Raw genomic sequence first — 21,843 nt, 5'->3', positions numbered from 1 at the left:
GGGTCAACCACTACAACTTTGGTATTAACCATGTAAACATTCAAGGTGGTTTGAAAATTCTAAATTTTGAATTTCAAAATCTAAGAACTTAAAACACATATTTGTGACTCTAAACAACCTCAAATTAAAAAAAATGTTTCAACTACAAAGTTGAAGATTATATTGATATCTATAACTTTGGTATATACCATGACAACGTTTGAAAAATCTAGATTTCACATTTTAAAATCTGAGAAGTTAAAATAACATTTTTGGACTCTAAACAGTTTTAATAAAAAACTTCTCAACTACAAAGTTTTAGATCGTGTCAGGAGCTACAAATTGATATAAAGTTCATCTTCATCTGAGTTCGCATAGAATTGGATGCTACTATTTCTAGAGACGGGCATCTAATCGACTTTTAGATATGGATGCTTAGGATGACTTTTAGATACAAACAGGTTTGTCTGTGAACCTACACAAAAAATAAATAAATCTATTTATTTATGGGTCCGCGGACAAATCCGCTTGCATTCCTATATAAGCAAGAGAAGCTAAACAATGACAGATGTTGGTAAAGAAAATAATACATTGAGCTTGTATTCAATCAAACAGGAATAAAAGTGGTCTTCCTTTGTTGGCAAGTTAGCAGCCTGCGTGACGTTGAGCTCACTTGCAGTTGCAGGGCGGCTGCATACATACTTCTGGACTTTGATCACATAATCACACTTGTCAACTTGCCCCTACCTTGTGCTTTCAGTTAAGCACCTCCTGTGACATGCATTGCTAACTGCTAAGCTAGTATGTAGCAGGACCTTTTGATACACCTTATTCCGCTTCTTTTTGAGGAACTACTCATCCCAGGCTTACTTTGCTGACCTGCTTGGCTTCCCATTTCATGATTTCAGACGAAATAAACCACCTCAACAATCGCACTGGATACCGACCTTAGGGCTCACGCTTGTTTTTGTTTACTCCACAAATAAACAGCAGCTTGCCCCTAATGCCAACACAGCACGTACGCGTAAGCAGTCTCAACGGGACGGGGCCGTACCCCGTACGGATTATATATCCCAAATCCGCTGTACTAATATAATCTTGCAGATCGAACCTATGACGTCGAATTGCTACTGCTTTGCATCTTCCAGAACAATAAAGTTGAATAGATCACACAATCATAGAGCTATTAGCTAGCTTTACTTTGACGATCCTTTCCAGCAAGATAGATGATCAGAGAACCGTCTGATTCGACCTTCCTAGGCCCGAGGGTACACTATTTGTCGAGCACTTGAACCACTACTTGCCTCTGGGCATCTGATTCCAGGCTCACTAGCTCTGAAGAATCTCCTTTACGTCACAGTCCAATGCCCCCCACCAATAGTCCGTGGATACATACATAAATCATGCAAGACAATCTGAATATGTTCCTTTGCATTGCATGCATGATATATAGGAATCAATTAGCTAGTAGTCAAAAGCCATGCGGCCGGATTGGAGATAGATAGATAGATATAATAACGAAAGGTTCTCTCCTTGCGTCTGAAGATTGGTTGGTTCATCTTCATCAGCCAGCCGCCAAACATCGACTCCTACTCCTAGCTTAGCTAGCATAAAGAAACATTATTCTCATTCTCAAGAAGCACAGCTACATAGGCACCAGACTCTGAGAGAGCAGAGCGCGCGAGAGGCCGTGCACGGTGCACCTCGTCCTCGTCGATCGCCATGGGGAGGTCCTCTTCCACGGAGAAGCTGGTGTGCTTCGTGCTGGCGGTCCTGGCCGTGCTGTCCCCGCTGTACATCGACCGGCGGCCCGCGGCGGAGCGCGAGGAGGATGAGGAGGAGGACGGCAGCCCGTCGGCGCTGTGGCTGCCAGCGGTGCTCGTCGCGCTCATCCTGGCCATCAACGTGACGTGCTTCATGGACCGGCGCGTCGTCAGGTTCGACCCCTACTGGATCCACCGCGTGTGGGGGTCCTCCGGCGGCCTCCTGGCCATGCTGCTGCTCCTCGGCTTCGTGCTCAGGTGCAAGGCGTCCCTGCTGTATACCAGTACCAGCTAGCTAGCTCGATCGGTCGGTCGTCGTCGTGGGGCTTTTCTTTTTGCCGGGTCGGAGAGGATGCGTGCGTCAAGAACACAGCGTGTTTTGTCACACAAATGTGTACGTACCCGTGACCTTTGGATCCTGAGCAAGTCTTGTTCAGGCTCTGCGCATGTGAATTGTCTTGTTCAGGCTCGATCTGCGCATGTGAATTTGCTTCAGACACGGTCTTCTCGCGAATTATGCTTCTGCATCAGTTCCAAACTCTACTCTTGGTAATCCGTAATCTGCGCGGTTGATCATCATCTTTGCTATACTATTGCTCTCTATGTTACTTAACAATATCATACAGCTGCAAAACGAACTAGCAGTAGAGTTAGCAACTGTAGCGAAAACTAATAATTTACTGGCATCAGAAAACAAAGTTATTTATTACAAGGATGGATTGGCCATCTCCATAGCCAGCACTAGAATTTTGGTTACAGAAGTGTATACTGCCATCCAACAATGCTTTGAAGAAGACAAGAAAAACAGACCAAAGTACAGAAGTGCAAGTCACAGACCTTAATAATCTGATCCTTTGAGACAGTCAGTACCTAGTTCCCATTCTGACTCCACTTTACACAATGTACGATCTTTTTATGACCATGGCTGTAGATACAGATCAATATCGTAACACAGATCTTCAAGAATTAACAAAATATGGAAGTGGCAGGAACACCGATAACAGGCTCAGCTCTCTGCCACTTTTTTTGCATCCCAAAGGTTCACAAGATAGTCTTTGCCACCTATTGAGCACATAATTGAATAAGTTTATAGCATGATTAAACTCATGAAACAAGTATGAAGAAAAACGGGTACAATCCCACTCGCGAAAAAAATGAAACAAGTACGAACGTTTTGTTCGTGACCAAAACTTGCATTGCCCCGCTAAAGGTTGGTCACACCATAGTCTTTTCGGTACCTGTTTGGTTCAATGCCATAGCTATGGCGTACCACACTTTCTTAGCACTCTATCCATACATCATAGACTCATTTTCGTGCCAAACTTTGTTACAAGTGTGGCTTCGATTTTGCTCACCACACTTTCTGTGGCAGCTACAGATTGCCGAAGGTCAAGCGTGACAACTACGACACCTACAAAACAGGCTACTCGACAATTTTTAACATCCCAACCATGCCCTGGCTGAGTTGAAGGGAAATTCAGGTAATTTGACGAAAAAACAAAGTAATATCACATGATAACTTCAAATGATCAACGGTAAGTCAGATCAATATTTGCAAGAAAAATCTAGCAACATTACTAGTTAATATTTTTCCTCTTGGCATCTTGCTAAAGTCCGAAACCTTCACAGTCCTGTCATCAGAGCAGGAGCAGAACTTCAAGTCTGTTCTTGAAAAGAAACTGTTTGAAGGACACGTTTCAGCGCACATGGAACATGAACTTTGTAGCAAACAAGAAAAAGTGCATCAAACAGCCATCACCTTAAAACCACGAACCGATTCTCTATGAGCTGTTTTATTCACTTTGACGTTGTTCATGTTGCTTTGCCAATATCTGCAGAAGAATTCAAAAAGTTCAGCTAACAGGTTAAACGATGTAAAGTTCAAAATGACGATTTTTTTTGGAAGGTAAGCCTAATCTATGTGCAAAGCAATGTCATGATGAAAGTTTGATTAATTGCAGGTGCCATTCATGCAAAATACGGCAGGACCAAGTCAATTTTCAAAGGATACTTACACACAAGATCAAGAAGCTCGTCCCTCCATCACTTGAGTAATCCAGCGAATCGTCCCCTCTGACAACGGAATAATCCGACGATTACCCTTTGTGTCTCCTCGGCCAAACATTTTTTTTTTAGCTTACAGGCCCTCCGTTTGCATGCTGCTTGGTAGGCTGGAGGGATAGCTTCGCGAGCTTACCATCGGATGCGCGGTGGAGAGTCCTGCTCCTGTGGCTCCGATGTCCCAACTCCCAAGACGTGGAAGTCCCCAGTTTCGGATCAGTTGGTAATTTTTCCGTAACAACTGTAGCGGCTCTCACTTATTCCGCCGGCTTCGCCCTAGTTTCTACAGCCGCGTCTCCCGCCGCCGCTCAGCGCCGACTTCTTTTCTATATATCCTTGTCGGTGTTTCTAGTTATCATCGATAAATTTCTAATATTACGTATCTGGCTTGGATGGTGTGTTTAGAGGACACGAGTTTTATACCGATTCGGGCAGAAAGTCCCTACGTTCAGTTCGTCGCTGCTGCTCGTGTTACTGGCACTGAAAGTTTATATTAGGTGTTACAAACGAGCAAGAGGGAAATGATTCCAAATCTCTGGTGAAAGGAGTGAGTGGGTGCTGAGAGCTCAATCGCTGTTCGGCTGTACGTTCATGCCGTGCTCTTGTGCGGATCTGTATCGAATCTTGATGGGTCGATTGGTTCGGATCCGGCGTCCTGCTTTCCCTTTTATAGGCTAAGGAAAAACGCGGATTATAGCGGAGGAAAAGGAGAAGAACGAAAGAGAGAGAGGAAGACCTCCAGGATCGCCGGGTCCTTCTTTTCCTTCATGCGGGTCCCGCCGACCCTGTAGATATCAATAGGGATGGCTCCACGTCGATGTCCTATCCGTCACTGGCGCTATGCGCAGGCGTCATCCGTCGGTCAAGGCACTCCACTCTAACCTAGCGGACGTCGTGGTGAACTAACGCGCCTGTCAGTGTTCATATGAGGGTTAGGCAAAACAACACCGATACGTTCGACGCTGTTCTTGATGTGAATCCTCAGGTATGGCCCATCGTGGCCATGGGTTACATCGGGACGTGCCGAACTCTTCCTTGGTGTCAGCGTTTTGACCCAGGACCATACGCTTGGACCTAGAGTGGTTGGCGGTGGTATGGGTCCCCGTTGGGCGAGACGAAGCCCGCACCCAATGGGTCTGGCGAGGTGGAGCCCACGGTCTTGGGGTCGGGCGAGGCGGAGCACAAACCCAAGGGTCGGGCGAGGCAGAGATCGCGGCTTTGGGGTCGGGCAAGACGGAGATCGCGGCCTTAGGGTCGAGCGAGGCAGAGCCCGCCTCCGGAGGTTGAGCAAGGCGGAGATCACGGCCTTGGGTCGGACGAGGCGGAGCCCACCCCTGGAGGTCGAGTGAGGCGAAGATCATGGCCTTAGGGTTGGGCGAGACGGAGCTCGCCCCCGGAGGTCGGGCGAGGCAGGTTCGGGGAGCTCTTATCGGATATGTTTGAGTGTAATCCAGGTCCATCGTTGGTGACGGAGTCGGCATAACCCGCATGGGGCATCCTACTACTCCTTGCCCGTCTCTCAACAGCGGCCCGAGCCGTCTGACCGACCTAGGTAACCCGCTGCCACAAGGCTTTCCTACGGAGATAGAGGATGAGATCATCCTCCCCAAAAATTTAGTTAGGCCGATAAGCCAGGCGGCGAACTCGTAACAAGCGAACAAGCTCTTAAATTTTATTATGGCCAAACAGTTTTTTATTCTTTCTCCCCTTTTGTATAAAAAGGTTAATGTGTTCTGACCCTTTCTGTCGTTAAAGCTGTAAAGCCTGGGGTGCGGGTGAACAAACTCTTATCACGCTGGTGAGCAAAAACGCCGTAGCCGTTGGGACGTAGGTTTCTTGCAGTCCGACCAGTTTTACTCAACGTCTGTTTCCGCAACCCTTGCTTCTGGGTCTTAACGTGAGGAAGGGTCAGGCGTAGAGAATGTCTACCGGGTGGATATACTCTTAGATGAGTACATACTATTTCCGTAGTTAAGGCTAGAAAGCTCGGGGTGCGGAAAAACCTCTAATCAAGCTGGTGAGAAAAACGTCGTAACCGCTGGGGCGTAGGTTTTTTTTAGTCCGACCAATTTTACTCAGCGTCTGTTTCCGCAACCCTTGCTTCTGGGTCTTAACGTGAGAAAGGATCAGGCATAGAGAATGTCCACCGGATAGATATGCTCATATCAGCCCCCGAGTGAGGCCCGACCCTTGCCGTTGCTGGGGTCGGGTGTGACTAAAGATGGGGGAGTTGGTAGCAAAACTAATAAGAGAAAGTATGTGTATATTAAGGGTAAAAATGATATAGCTATTCGATGTTCTAGGCATTGACGAAGACTTCGCCGTCGATGGTCTTGAGCTTGTAGGTGCCTGGTCGAAGCACCGCCGCGACGGTTCTTGTTGCTTTGGACGAGGCAGAGCACTAGGTCCCCGATGTTAAATGCCCGACCCCGCACTCGATGGCTGTGGTACCGGCATAACGCTTGCTGGTACTTGGTCGAGCGGAGGAGGGCAATGTCATGCGCTTCATCTAGCTGGTCCATGGCATCCTCGAGGGACTCCTCGGCTCCCTGTTCAACATATGCCCTGACCCTCGGTGCTCCATAATCGAGGTCGGCCGGGAGGATAGCCTCAGAACCGTAGACCATGAAGAATGGTGTATAGTTGGTGGCCCGGCTCAAGGTCATCCTCAGGCTCCAGAGCACCGTGGGAAGCTTTGTGACCCATCGTCCGCCAAACTTGTTCAACCGGTGGAAGATCCTAGGCTTGAGGCCTTGTAGGACCATGCCATTTGCGCGCTCGACCTACTCGTTTGTGCGGGGGTGCGTCACAGCGGCCCAATCAACGCGGATGCGGTATTCGTCATAGAATCATAGGAACTTCTTTCTGGTGAACTGCGTGTCGTTGTCCATGATGATGGAGTTTGGGACCCCAAAGCGACGGACGATGTCGAGGAAGAACAACATGGCTTGCTCAGACTTGATCGTGGAGATTGTCGAGCCTCTATCCACTTTGTAAACTTGTCTATGGTAACAAGCAAGTGCGTATAGCCCCCGGGTGCCCTCTTGAGATGTCCAACCAGATCGAGCCCCTAGACCACGAACGGCCACGTGATGGGGATTGTTTGTAGTGCTTAGGCCGGTAGGTGGGTCTACCGAGCGTAGTATTGACACCCTTCATAGGCGCGCACGATATGTTCAGCGTTGGCTACCGCGGTCGGCCACTAGAAGCCTTGCTGGAACACATTTTTGACCAGGGTTCTAGGAACGGCATGGTGACCGCAGACCCCACCATGGATGTTGCTCAGCAACCACTTCCCTTATTCGGTGGGGATGCAGCAATGTAGGATCCCTATGTGGCTTCGCCTATAGAGCTCGCCCTTAATAAGGACAAAGGACTTGGCACAACGCGCTAGCCACCAAGCCTCCGTTTTGTCCGTTGGCAATGCCTCACAGAGGAGGTAGTCGAGGTAAGACGTCCTCTAGTCGGCCTGAGGGTCGAGCTCTGTCGCTACATCCTCATCAAGCTCTATGACTTCGGGGTTGGATGGAGCCGACGACTGGTTAGCCCCTGAGCCTAGGGCAGGCGGCCCGTCACCGGCTTGTTCTAGCTCCTCGTAGCGGATCGAGGGCTTATACTGATCATTGGCGAAGATACCCGTCGGTAACAGCTCTCAGCCGGACGCCGTTTTCGCCAGCGCATGAGCCACCTCATTGAGATGCCTCGAGATGTGATTGAGCTCGAGATCATCGAACTTGTCCTCCAGCTAGCAGACCTCTTGGTAATATGCAACCATCTTGGTGTTGTGGCAGCCATATTCCTTTATGACTTGGTCGATGACTAGCTTGGAGTCACCCCGGACATCGAGCCATTGGATACCCAGCTCGATGGTGATACGTAGGCCGTTTATAAGTGCCTCATACTTGGCCACATTGTTGGAGGAGGGGAAATAGATGCGAACCATGTACCTCATGCATACCCCGAGGGGTGAAACAAAGACCAGCCCCACATCGGCGCCTTTCTTCATCAGCGATCCATCGAAGTACATCGTCCAGTACTCCTGGTCGACAACTGCTGGTGGCATTTGGACCTCGGTCTACTCTACAATGAAATCAACAAGCACTTGGGACTTGATGGCTATTCGAGGGGCATATGAAATGCCTTGACCCATCAGGTCGAGTGCCCACTTCGCGATTTTTCATGTGGCATCCTGGTTTTGGGCAACCTCACCGAGAGGGAAGGATGTCATGACTGTCACCAGATGCGACTCGAAGTAGTGACGTAACTTCCTCTTGGCGATGAGGGTGGCGTACAAGAGTTTTTGGATTTGGGGGTAGCGAGTCTTAAAATCAGATAAGACCTCTCTAATGAAGTACATGGGACGCTACACTTTGAGGGTGTGTCTCTCTTCTTCTCGCTCCACCACCAGGGTGGCGCTGACCACTTACGTGGTGGCCGCAATGTAGAGCAGAAGTGGTTCCCCGTCGGTCGGAGGGACCAAGATCGGGGCCTTTGTTAGAAGCTGCTTGACCATGTCAAGTGACTCCTGGGCCTCAGGCGTTCATTTGAAATGGTTAGCCTTCTTTAGGAGCTGATAGAGGGGGAGACCTTATTCGCCGAGGTGCGAGATAAAGCGCTAAGCACGACGAGGCACCCTGTAACTCGCTGTACCCCATTTATGTTCTAAATTGGGCCCATCCTCATGATGGCTGAGATCTTCTTTAGGTTGGCTTTGGTGCCACGCTTAGAGACGATAAAACCCAACAGCATACCCCTTGGGACCTCAAAAACATACTTCTCGGGGTTGAGCTTAATGCTGTTTGCTTGGAGTTTCATGAAGGTCTGTTCTAGGTCGGCTACGACCTGGTCAACCCATTTAGACTTGACCATGATGTCATCCACATAGGCCTCAATGGTTCACCCGATGAGGTGCCTGAAACATTTGAGCATACAACGCTGGTACATAGCCCTTGTGTTTTCAGACCGAACAGCATCGTGACGTAGCAGAATGATCCGAATGGGGTGATGAAAGATGCCACGATCTAGTCGGACTCTTTCATCATGATTTGATGGTACCTAGAGTATGCATCAAGGAAGCAAAGGGTTTCACACCCTGAGGTTGAGTCGACTACTTGGTCTATGCATGGCAAAGGAAACAGATCCTGTCGGTGCAGAAAATGACCAACACGTAAATATTTGTAGTTTTACTGTACGTTGCAATCGGAGGTGGCCTAGCACTCAATGACATAGGGTTTATACTGGCTCAGGCAACATGCCCTATGTCCAGTTTGAGTTAGTCGGTGACTCTATTCCTAAGCCCAGGTGCTCGAAGTTTGCTGTGGGGTTACAAATAGAAGGGAGAAAGATGGGGCGTACGAGAGGTCCGGTCGGACTCTGGTCTAAAGGGTCAAGAGTGATGGGAGCTCTGCTATGTGCCATGTGTTTGAACGTGTGCTCAAGGTTTGAACCTAGTGGTTCTGCTATTGTGTGTTAGTGAACTGATCGATCTCCCTGTTAGGAGAGAGCGCATCCCCTTTTATAGATGAAGGGGATGGCCTTACAAGCGAAAGGGAGAGAGTGTACATATGTTGAGTCTTGTTGCTCATGTCGTTGGGTACAAGATGATCGTAGGCACCCATAACACTGTTGATGTCAGATGCATATGGGAGATTTGTGTCATCGTCTTCTTCTGGTATGGCAGACGTCAGTGCCTGCCATACTGCTGATGCCCAGAGGCATGAAACAGTTTTACCGTGCTCGTGCTCATCCGGTATGGCAGTTGTTGCAGACGCCCACAACACTATAGGGCAAATGTCGGCGCCCACAACACTATTCTGACATGTCTAAAAGGTTGCGGGGCACTCTTCTAATATGTCCTATTGGTACTGTCCTGTAGGTGTACAGGGTATGGTCCTCGGTCTTACGGTTGACTTGAGCACCCTACCTTACTTGCTCCGTATGTTTCCTAGTCCTCACCGAGCGAGCGTCCCCGATCGGTTGGTCCTAGTTGGTCCGACTACGCCAGTTGGAGAAGAGTTATAAGTAGGGGTTCGGTGTGTCCCCGATTTGGAGACATAGTTCAGAGTTTGGAAGCGGCGTTCAGTCGAGCCTTCTGATCAGAGGGGCGGGCCAGAGTCAGAAGCGAGCGCTATTCCTCTTTTCCAGGCCTTCTGGTCAGAGAGGCGGGCCAGAGTCGGAAGCGAGCGCTATTCCTCCTTTGCGGGGCCTTTCGATCGAAGATTGGATCGCCCTTCTGGTCTGTTATTTTTAGCTATTTGGGTCGGCCCATGAGTTGCGCGTCATTTGCAATGTCGTCTGCTAGGGCGAGCCTTTGTTGGGAAGCCAGTCCATGAGGGACCCTAGGTTTAAGAACCCGATAGGAGCCCTCGAGCCTCCCGGGCGATTTGGGCAGAATAGCTTGGGTGGTTTTGTCAGTGGGCAGTTTAGGGATCGGGGTAATTTTTAGGGATCGAGCGAGATGGAGCTCACGGATCCTATCGTCGGGCATAGCCAAGGTAGTTTAGGGATCAGGCGAGACGGAGCTCGTGGATCCTGGCGTCGGGCGTAGCCAAGGCAGTTTAGTGATCGGACGAGACGGAGCTCATAGATCCTGGCGTCGGGTGCACACGTCGGGTGTAGCCGAGGTAGTTTTTAGGGATCGAGTGAGACAGAGCTCGTGGATCCTGGTGTTAGGCATAGCCGAGGCAGTTTAGGGATCGGGCGAGACGGAGCTCGTGGATCCTAGCGTCAGGCTCACGCATTGGGCGCAGCCGAGACAGTTTAGGGATCAGGCAAGATGGAGCTCGCGGATCCTAGCATTGGGCATAGCTGAGAAGTTTAGGGATTAGGCAAGATAGAGCTCATGGATCCTGGCATCGGATGTAGCCGAGGTAGTTTAGGGATTGGGCGAGATAGAGCTTGCGGATCCTGGCATCGGGCGCACGCGTTGGCGCGCAACTGAGGCAGTTTAGGTGTCTTGAGCCCCTAAGCCCTGCTGGGCTTGGTAGGGGTTGGTTGAGTTTTGTGCATTACCCCATCCATGGTTTCTCACAACCGGAGGGGCTGAGCTAACATCGCTTGCCTCTATGGCTCGAGTGACATGCTCGGTGGGCTCGCTAACGGGCATGTTCGAGTGAAGTCTGGGTCCGTTGTTCTTGATGGGGTCAGCATAGCCCTCATATGGCACTCCACTGCTCCTTAACCTGCAACCCAGCAGATGTTTGGGTCATTTCAGAGATCGACCCGGGTGGCCCGCTGGCCTCCCCTCGATGGAGATTCTATGGGTTTGGTGAGGTTAGGATCGAACGAAAAGGTTGAGATGACCCTGTCTACTTCGGGGTAGACTAGGTGAGGGCTGCTCGGGGCTCATCTGCATTTTCTCCCCTAGTTCTATTTGACGTGAGGTGGCCTCGAGCCCTTTGTAGGCCGGCCTTCGAACCTCGATCGGTCATTGCTCATTTTGAATGAGACAACTGCCACTTCATGATGCAACACGGAGCGTTGTGATGCGTTTGACTGCATATGCATTGCTTTGGATGTATGGAATGAATGAATGCGTGCATGGATGAATGAATGTTTATATAAAGAAATAGTGAGGGTTGGTAATGTTACCTTGATGACTTGAGTGACGGGGTTTGAAGAGCTCCAATCAGAAATGTCCGACTGGGATCTACGCTCGTCGTTTGTGATAGAGTCAGCATGGCCCACATGGGGCGACCCTTTGCTCTTTACCTATCTCTTGGTGTTTTCTTGAGCCATCTGATTAACTCAGGAAGCCCGATGGTCTCTCCTGAGCGGAGATCCCATAGTTGGGCCTTTCCATGTCCTGCCTGGGAAGGCAGAGGGCCACCTGCACGCAGTGGCACCTTGTTTCTTGCACCTAGCGTGCGGTAGTGGTGGGCCATACCCAGGCCTCGTCCCGTCTAACCAGGCACCGTTCCATTGGGCAGGGCGTGTTCCATCAGTTAGGGCGTGTCCCATCGTATCCCATCCACATTGAATGGGGGAAGGGAGAGGGTTTTTCGCCCCCATCATTTTGCCTTTCCCCGATCGCCGCCCTTTCCCAACTATCATGCCTCTTTCTTTAAGTAGGGGAAGGGAGAGGGCTTTCACCCCATTCCTTTGCCTATTCCTCATCTGCCATCTCTTCTCCTTCTTCCTTCTTGCCAAGAGCGTCTAAGCGCCATGGCATTTCTTAGGAGAGAAAAGGGGAGAGCGAGAAAACTCATAGACCCATTTGTGAACCCAGAGCGAAATGTCGAGCTAGAGGTCATCGTTCGTGAGGGAGTCGGTGCTAGCTGCCTTCGTTGAGAAGGGGTTTCTACGACCGAAGGAGGTGGCACACTGGAGGGCTCCTAGGAGGGAGGATTTCCCACAACCTTGGGCTAGCGAGGTTGTTTCCTTCCTCGCCTTCCATGAGCGCCGGTTAGGATACCCCGTGCACTGGTTCCTGCGCGGGCTCCTCAATGAGTGGGTCCTGGAGCTACAACACCTCAATCCGACCGGGGTGCTGCACATCATCGGCTTTGTTATCATGTGCGAGCCTTCCTTGGGATGGAGCCACACGTGGACCTCTTCCGACGGACATTTTCTAGGTGAGCTTTGTCGGAGGGGAAGGCGCTCATGATTGCGCTGGTGGGGGGCTTCACGCTGTAGAAGAAACCGAGCGCATCGGGCTCATACCTTGTGTACACCCCCTATGAGTCCAATTGGGGGTGGCACGGGGAGTGGTTCTACATCAGGAACCCGGTGGAGGCGCTGTTTCCACCTTTCACCGATAGGAGGTCAGAGAAGCAGGAGAGCTGGTCATGGGGCCCCACCAGCCGACAGAAGAAGAAGGTGGAGATCATCGAGGTGGAGCTCTAGAAGCTCGTACGGTGCGACCTTGATGGAGTACGGGTGTTCCATACCCTTTTCTACCACCAGGTCGCTCCGGTGGCAGAGAGGACACGGTCGATGTGGAAGTATAATAGCCCAATAGACCCCGACCATGCGTCGTCGGAGGAGCTACCGAACAACGAGGTCTGGAGTCATGTTGACCGAGTGCTGTAGCCAAGGCCTAAAGAAACCCTCTATGGAAAGCCTAACGCCCTCAATGCTGCAACGGTGTCCAAACTGGTATGCTTCCCTCTCCTCACTCTATGTACTTTTACCCTCTACTCCCCTGTTTTTTTTATTTTGAGTCACCCGTTTTGTAGGGACTTGGAGTTTACAAGTCCTAGCCGCACCTTCTGAAGGGGCCCGAGGGCGCGGTGCGGCAAGCCACCCAGAAGGAGGCGACAGTTGAGAGGAAGATGAAGAAAGCCAAGGAGGCTTGGCAGAAGCATCAGAAGGAGATGGAGATCGCTCGATGTGTGCGGGCTGGGGAAAATCAGAGCGATGTCGAGTCAGAGCTTGAGTCGGAGGACTCCACAGAGGTGGGGGATGACATGATCTTCTCTGAGGAGGAGGAAAGCTGGGAGGTCGTTGTGACCTCAGTGGAGCATTACAATCCTACGGCCGCGTCCGCTGGCGACGAGCAAGAGGTAGAGAGGCACGATGATGTTCCCGTGCTAAGGAAGCATGCTACGAGTGCGGACGCCGTCGGTGAACAGGAGGCGAAGCGGATGCGGGTACCATGCCCTTCTAAGGCATCGCCGGCCTCGTCCCCATCTGTCGTGGGCACAACGGGATAGGGCAGGCAGTTGGGAGAGTGGGCTTATACCCACGCGTAATTGGGGCCGACGCCAGTGCACGACCCACAACGGGGGGATGCCCCACCTGCTGCTCCAGTCGGCGTGCCCCGAGCCAAAGGTCGTGGTGACTCATGGGCTGAGTAGGAGCTAGTTGGGTCGAATCCCCCCCCAGTTGAAGTGAGGAGGCATGGGTCACGACCCGAGAGCAATCCTCGCCCGAGAGGCCCATTGACGTCGGGGCGGGGCTTCAGAGTCATACCGCTTACATCCCGGTATGCCTTTCTTTGTTTCTTTTTTATCTCGCTATTGAGTTTTTTAGAGTATGGCTAATCTATACTTTTTTATAGCGGCCGGATGTTGATGGGGCTGAGCATCGCCCCAACTTCCGTGTGGGAGGATTAGAGGCCCACTTTGCAGCGTGCCATTGCGAGTAGTGGGGAGAGCAGGGTGGTGGCGGCGGGTCCTTCCCTTTCGAGGGCGGCACCTGTCGGGTTGGTTGCTAGTATGGCGGCAGCGACGACATCAACGTTGGTGCGATCCTGATGGTGATGGCGAAGGCCGTGTTAGAGGTAACCCTTGCGGCCCCTCCTCCATCAGCTATGGTGGAAGAGGAGAGGGAGACCAGGCTCCTAGCCCCACCGGGCAAAGGTCCACATGGCTCACCCTCCTGGTTGGAGCCGAAGGTGCTGGGAGATGCGGCTAGGCTAGAACTGGAACATCTACCGGTGGCCCATGAAGTCGAGGTGGTGGAGATCCCCTCCGATGGCGAAGCAGGTGATGAGGTGGAGCTACCGGCACCATCGTAGCAGCTGGCGGTGGTTCGGTCGTTGGCTAGGCCCCCTAGTGGGCTGGAGGAGACCGACCTAGTGTGGCCCTACCTTGAGGACTCGAGGAAGGTGCGGTTCATCCTCTGGGATAAGCAGGAGTGTTAGCTCTGGGACGTGCTTAGGGGGAGAGGACTTGCGGTGGAGTTTGATCTCGCCCAAACTAGGGTGAAGCTGGAGGAGGCCTTGGAGTGGGTCAAGTCCATTGAGCGGGTGGTCTCAGTTGACCTGCCCTATGCCATAGCGGTGTGTTTTTTGTGTTTGTCCTTGACTCTTGGTCTTTCGTTAGTTGCCCTAGCACGCTTGCTTCTTTTTTTGTAGGGTCTAGAGGAGATGTCGAGCCGCAAGTCTCATTTTCTTTGGATGGAGCATGCCCGAATGGCCGAGCTCGAGCATGAGCTAGAGTTCGCTCACCGTGAGTCCTAAGACCGAGTGACAAAGGTGAACAAGGCACGGGCGGCAAAGCTGCTCACGACGGAGCGAGCGACCCCCGCTGAGCGGGGGCTTGAGGCGGCGAAGGCCCACCAGGCAGAGACCGAGGTGGCATTGCAGAAGTCCCTAGTGGACACCGAGGTAGTGCTCCAAAGATCTCTGGTGATCCTAGAGATGGTGCGGAATGCCCTAGAATCAGAGTGAAAGGCCCGGTCAGAGGCAGACCAGGAAGTGATTGTGCTTCGAGGTTGGGTGATGGGAACGAAGGAGGCGAATGCCTGACTGTGCGAGCAGGTGACTCGATAAAAGGAGAGACTCTCCATCCTTGAGAACGCCCACCTCAGTATGTACCTTTTCTGCTTTTTGGCGTGTTGGTTTCTTCCTTTAGCTTGCTTCTGAGCTTGTCGCCCTTCTTCCAGAGCTGGGTGGAAAGGTGGAGTCGTTGGAGCAGGACCTGGAGACGGCCAAGGCAACGATTGGCCAGAATTCAGAGGCGCTGGACAAGTCCCTTGAAGAGCGATGTGCTCTTGAGGGGGAACTTGACCAGATACGCAATGTTGCCTAGGTCATCGTCTCAGAGGTCTTTAGGTCAGCGCACAGTACCAGCGCGCCCGCCATCCGGCTGGTGGAGGTTCCGGATAAGGTTCAGGCCCTCATCACCGATGGGCTATTCTATAGGACGTCGGGGTGTTGACCTCGGTGGTGACATACCATCTGGACCTAGACTTCACCACTATCTGCAGCGGGTATGCCGACGGCTGGAGCGCGGAGGACATCTAGTCGCTCGGAGAGAGCTTGCTGCCTCATGCAAAGTTGGTGGCCGAGCAAGTCTCCGCGCAGTGGGTGATGGATGCTCGCCATGTGGACATGGCCGCCAGCATGCGTCAGGAGGACGTCACCCAGCCTACGAATGGCGTGGAGCATGGGGCAGAAGTGGGTATCACCCCGGCTCCAACCAAGCCGAACATTGCCTAGTCGGTGGATGAGCAACCCCTACCCTCATCGGTCGAGCCGGTAGCCGATTCCGCCAAGGAGCTATAGTAGAAGTTTTTAGAGTAGAAATACTTTAGCAAATGTGAAAGATAATGTGGTGGGGGAGCCCCCTGTGTAAAGTGTTTTTTGTGATGGAACTACTTCGTTCGGAGAAGCTTGTCCCATTCGTTCCTTATTTTTACCTTAGCATAACTTTGTTTTTTATTCTTTCTATTTTGTACTTGCCCGTTCGCACCGTAGGCTGCAACCTTAAGAGTATTTTTACCTTAGCATAACTTTGTTTTTTATTCTTTCTATTTTGTACTTGCCCGTTCGCACCGTAGGCTGCAACCTTAAGAGCACGGGCGTGGCCTGCGAGGCTCAGCTGCTCATAACCATAGGTAGAGGTAGGGTGTGATCGGTCGGAATATTTAGGGCAAAGTTACGTAAGGTAATTAAAGGAACGGACTATCCTTTCGTTCGGGAAAATATATTTATCATATGATAGTAAAAATAGGGGTGACATTGCACCCCCCATGGAGCCCCTGAGCGACCTAGGCCGAAAGTGTTTGGGTTGGGGTGCTTTATAGGAGCAAACTTTAAGTAAAAATGGTAAGACTGAATTTTAGGGGAAGAAACGACATAGCTGTTTCGCTGTACCAAGTGTTGGTGAGAACATTGCCGTTGTCGTCCTTTAGTCGGTAGGTGCCTGGTCAGATCACCTCGGTCGCCGTATAGGGACCTTCAGTCATCCGGATCCTTGCTCGCTATGCCCCCTTTCTTGAACGTTGCCTCTTTGCCTTTTCCTTCCTTCGGCCCACTAGCCTGTCATAGAAGGCACTTGAGGAGCTCGCAGTCCTTGTAGAGGTGTTTGATGGGGTAGGCGTGGTTGGTGCATGGTCTCTCCATGAGCTCGTTGAAGTGGTCCGGTAGGCCCTGCTAGGGCTGCTTGCCCGTGTGATCAGCCACGGCGACCAACGTGGAGTTGGCCGGTCGGCGATGATCTTTCCTGTTCTTTTTGCCCCTCTACATGGAGGGGCCCTCGTCTAGACACTCGCGATTGGCCTTGCCTTTGTACTAGCCTCTGTTGAAGTGATGTGGGAACGGTGCTCTCTGGATGCGTTAGTCAAAGGCCCATGGTCCCGGGCCATCCGGGCTAGGACTCCGGTCGTCCAGCCATGATCACGCCTGGGGTGCGTTTCACCACTCCTCGCGATGGTTCGGCCAGGGTCTATATCACCTGCCATCACTGTGCTCGATGGACATCATCATCATGCTAGGACCGATGCCGGTTGCTGATGATGCTACGAGCGTCTTGGTTCGGCCCGAGCCACTCATGTACAGGCGGTCAGTGCGGAATGGGCGCCAGGTTAGACCGAGGCGCAGATGTGGCCTCCTATGCTATGCTCGGTGGCTATAGTGGTGAGCGAGTGGAGCGATTTGTCTAGTGTGTCCCCACTCCCCTGGTGGGGAGAGAGGCCGTGAGTCAGTGTCGTGATATAGAGCTCTCCGCCTGTTGAACGGTGGTGGTTTCCACCAGTGTCTGGAGGTTTCGGTGGATCACCTGTTCCTAGGGGTCGTTCAGCTTGGGAAGGCCACACAGAAGCATTGCTATGGCGGTGATATTCTTGCTAGCCTAAGCGCACCGACGCATGTGGCTGCTGGTTCTACTGCCGTTGTCGTAGCCCCTCACCGTGCTTTTGTGCGAGCACAAGGGCTCCCGTATGAGGGTCTGGAGGGGTGTGAGTCTGCAAGGACTCCGCTGCCACCAGTGGCTGTCCTAGAGCATCCGCCATAGTGCACTCCCAAGATGGGTTGTAGCTCGGTGCCACATCACCAATGCTGGAGCCATCACTCTCAACATCATCATCCATGAGGTCGATGAAACAGGTGGGAGCATAGCTCGCCATCCCCACAAATTTGGACATGAGAAAGGGCGACGCCAGCATCCTTCGGAGCCCCCAGGCGTACGCATCCATGGGGGACACAAGGTCATAGGGGAATAGGTCACATGGCGGTCGCGGCAGGGACAACGTGTTGGGAGTATGCCCTAGAGATAATCATAGAGATGATTATATTGCCTTGTATCCATGATATATTATGAGTTCATTGAATTTCCGTTAAAGACAACCTGTATCGATTAGCAATTATGTGAATTATTTGTGAAACTCTTTTACTTGTATGGTTATTCTAATGTTGTCCTTGATTAGAGTTCATGTAAGGACACATATGAATAATGGATCAGCACATTATTAGTTGATGACTATGTTTCACAAGTCATAGACATGGAGATGTCAAACTAATAATGTGGGCACATGTATGACATGGGGCTGGACTGACCCAACGTGAGATGTTGTTATTATCTCTATTCACATCATGTACGTTATGTCCTTAGACCAGAGATTGTTGTATGTATTCAAGATGTGAAATGACCTACTCAGGGACTATCAAACGCTACTCTATAATAGGGTAGTTATAAAGGTGGATTTTTGGGTTTGTTAGGAAACATGCTATGAGACATAGACAATCAAGAAGGAATTTTCCCCTCTCTATATGAGAGAGATATCACTGGATCACTCTAATGATTAGATCAAGAAATGCATGGCCGTGCTTGGATGAAGTGTTAACCTATGAGTTGGACCAAATATCGTGAGGCAAGGGAATAACAAGTATGTGGTTTTGTGGTGGTTCGTCTGATATGATCTTTGCGTACGCATAGGAGTTGACATGCCTTGCTAAAGGCCGCTATTAACTAATGGCCAAGTAGGAGTACTCGGGCCATGTCTATGTGTGCGTGAACCCATAGGGTCGCACGCTTAAGGGGCTAGAAGCCTAATTCTGATTGGATCCGAGTTAGACAAGGCTTAGGGTTACTAATGGGCCTCCAACTCGGGAGCTCATTAGGGATGCCTATAAATAAGTGGGGTGAGCAATAGGGCTAGGTATCCATGCCATCTTGGTAGCCGTCACCGCCCATCCTATGCCCGCGCCTGCTGCTCCTCACGGACCTAGAAGTCCGGAGGCACGACGCTTCCTCCCTATACGCGTGGATACCTTGGAGGTGCTGCATCTGGAGCACAAGGATGAACCGCAAGAAGGGGATGGACGTACGGACGACCTTGCAACTGCACGGCACTGCTATGACACGTACGACTACATCGAGTCACTTTCGCTACACCTACGCATCTAGTGGTAATCCCGTGATCTATAACTAGCAGTAGATCCTGGTTTATGAGGTCGAATTTTTTATTTTCCAGCTAGCGTAGCATCCTCATAACCCAACAGTGGTATTAGAGCTAGGTTACTACGTTGTTATAGGTTCGGATGAGTGCATATGGAGATATACGCGGTTGTAGATGAGTCTCTGATCATGGTTCATGATTTTACCGTGTTGGTCTTATAACGATCTACTCGTACCGGTCAGAATTCCGCCATCCGAGTTAAGTGATACATGTAAATCTAGTCATGGCAAGATGGAGATTAATCAGATTGATCAAATCAAACCTAGGTCAAGTACCGAGCACATGTGATGCGCAACGGTGATAGATTGGATCTACTGCCGGGTGCCGGGGTGCAAGAAAAAGTGTTGTTCGGTAAAACAACCATAACTTTTGCATACGACCTCGGATTGAGACTAACTTTAAACAAAAATTGTAGAGAAAAATTTTTTACATCTGATTCTCACCCCCTTTGGTGGTTTTGCTGAAATTATATTTGTGAAAAATGACTGGGAAGATGGTGTTTTCGATGTTTTAAGATTAGACATTGGAATCGATTAACTCTGTTTTGTAGGAATTTATGACTGGTATAGCCCTTATGTGTATGTGATGCATGTATGTAATTAATTCATGGCTTGCATGTCGTTAGTATGACAATATGGCTGGAGCCATAAAGATATTGTCAATTTGATGTAATGGCCTGCGTGCCAAACTATGATGATCCTATTCGCGACTATGTAATTTTCTTCACTGCCTTGCGTTAGTGATAGCTAGTCTTGGTGGACTCATCACTGAAGGATGGCATACATGGATCATGGAGATCATCATGAGGAACAGTTCGATGGAGATGGAGATCCCCAAAGGAACAATGGTCTATACCATGTCATATTTGTGTTAATGTCGTTCTTACTATGTTCTACTTTCACATGCGATAATGTTTTTGTCTACATGCGATGGTGAAGTAGAACGATCCCTCAGCAATGTTTAAGTTAAAATGCTTCCCCAAACCTTGCACTGTCATGTGTCTTGTACAATCGATGGTGGGTCTATGAAATTAGGGTGCCACTGGTTTTCCTTGACTAGACAGGTTCGTATCGGATACTTATAGTAGAAGGGTTGGTTACTTGGACAAGGTCATCCTAACGGTTAGGGACCTTGGAGCATGAGTAGTTGGGCACCAAAGCATAGAGATGCTACCCAACAACGAGAGTCATATGTGATATGATTAGCAAAGAGTTGCTTACCAATCTACCATGTCTTCTAGCGATGATGCTAAAGCTCACTAGTAGACTTGTTAGTTGTGGGTCTTGAATCACTAAGTTTCAAGAGAGGGATATTGATCTTAGTGGGAGTAGATTCTATTAAAGGTTTAATATTGTTTACTCTGTCTTGGATACATTGTCTTAGTATTTTGCATTACTTTTGTTGTAGATAAATGGTGCCTAGCAATCAACCATTTACTTTGCGTTCAATTCTTGAGAAAGATAAGTTGAATGGAACAAACTATGTGGATTGGATCCACAACCTAAGAATTGTTCTCAGGCTTGAGAAAAAGGAAGAAATTCTAGACACCCCATTACTAGAAGAGCCTGCTGATAGTGCACCTACTGCAGAAAAAAACGCTTATAAGAAAGCATGTGATGTTGATCTTGAAATGAGTTGCCTTATGCTTGCTTGTATGGAACCAGCTCTGCAGTTGCAGTTTGACAATAACCATGCAGCGCATGATATGATCGTGGCGCTCAATGATATGTTTCAGACTCAAGCCAGGACTGAAAGGTTCAATGTCTCAAAGGCTTTTGCTGAAACCAAGCTAGCAGGGGGCGCAACAGTTGGGCCACATGTGATCAAAATGGTTGGTTACACTCAGAGGTTGGAGAAGCTGGGCTTCCCAATTGGCCCTGAATTAGCTACTGATTTTATTCTCGCGTCTCTTCCACCCAGCTATGGAAATTTCATCATGAACTACCATATGAATGGGGTGGAGAAGGGCTTGAATGAATTATGTGGCATGCTTGAAACAGTAGAGGCTGATATCAAGGAAGGTGCTGGCAGTAGCCATGTGATAGCGGTCCAAAACAAGCCTAAGTTTAAGAAGAAGGGCAATTCTTGGAAGAAGAAAAAGGGCAAGGCTAAAGATGAGATCTCTAAGCCAAACCCACATACGCCCAAGGCTAGACCATCTGCTAATGCTGAGTGCTTTCATTGTCATGGGAAAGGTCACTGGAAGAGGAACTACAAGCTGTACCTAGAATCCATAAAGGATCGCAGCAGTAAAGGTACTCCCGCAGCTTGTACACTTGCTATTTATGTTACAGATATTTTCCTTGCTAATTCTTATATTAATTCTTGGGTATTTGATACCGGATCAGTTGCTCATATTTGCAATACGATACAGGGAATGATAAGAAGTAGAAGCATGGAAAAGGAAGAAGTTGATTTCCGCGTGGGTAATAATGCAAGAGTTGCTACGTTGAACGTCGGGACGATGCAACTCCACCTCCCGTCAGGATTTATTATGGAGTTGAATAATTGTTATTTTGTTCCTAGTTTAAGTCAAAACATTGTATCACCTTCATGTTTGATGAAGGATGGTTATTCATTTGTGAGTAAAGACAATGGCTGTGTGATCTCTAAAAATGGCATGTTTGTGGCTTCTGCATCCATTGTGAATGGGTTATTTATTTTAAATCTTGAGGATGCTCCTGTCTATAATATAAGTGCTAAAAAGCCTTGGCTTAATGAGTTAAGTCCTACCTATATGTGGCATTGTCGTTTAGGTCATATAAGTGAGAATCGCATGAAGAGGCTCCATTCTGATGGGCTTTTAACTTCATTTGATTTTGAATCATAGGAGACATGTGAGGCTTGCCTACTGGGCAAGATGACCAAGACGCCTTTCCCAAGTTTTCCTGAGAGGGCGGCAGACTTGCTGGAACTC

General features: G+C 49.9%; 1 protein-coding gene across 1 annotated transcript; it reads left to right on the top strand.

The window, feature by feature from the left end:
• Nucleotides 1-1,448: 1,448 nt before the first annotated feature.
• On the top strand, nucleotides 1,449-2,285 carry LOC136506495 (uncharacterized). Its single transcript, XM_066501420.1, has one exon. It carries the CDS (start codon nucleotides 1,702-1,704, stop codon nucleotides 2,035-2,037), a length of 336 nt encoding a protein of 111 aa, XP_066357517.1. The 5' UTR covers nucleotides 1,449-1,701; the 3' UTR covers nucleotides 2,038-2,285.
• Nucleotides 2,286-21,843: the final 19,558 nt, after the last annotated feature.

Source organism: Miscanthus floridulus, chromosome 1 (assembly GCF_019320115.1).
Source record: "Miscanthus floridulus cultivar M001 chromosome 1, ASM1932011v1, whole genome shotgun sequence".
Classification (NCBI taxonomy): Eukaryota; Viridiplantae; Streptophyta; class Magnoliopsida; order Poales; family Poaceae; genus Miscanthus; species Miscanthus floridulus.
Note: the sequence above shows the minus strand (reverse complement) of the source record. Positions and strands in the feature narration are given on the sequence as shown.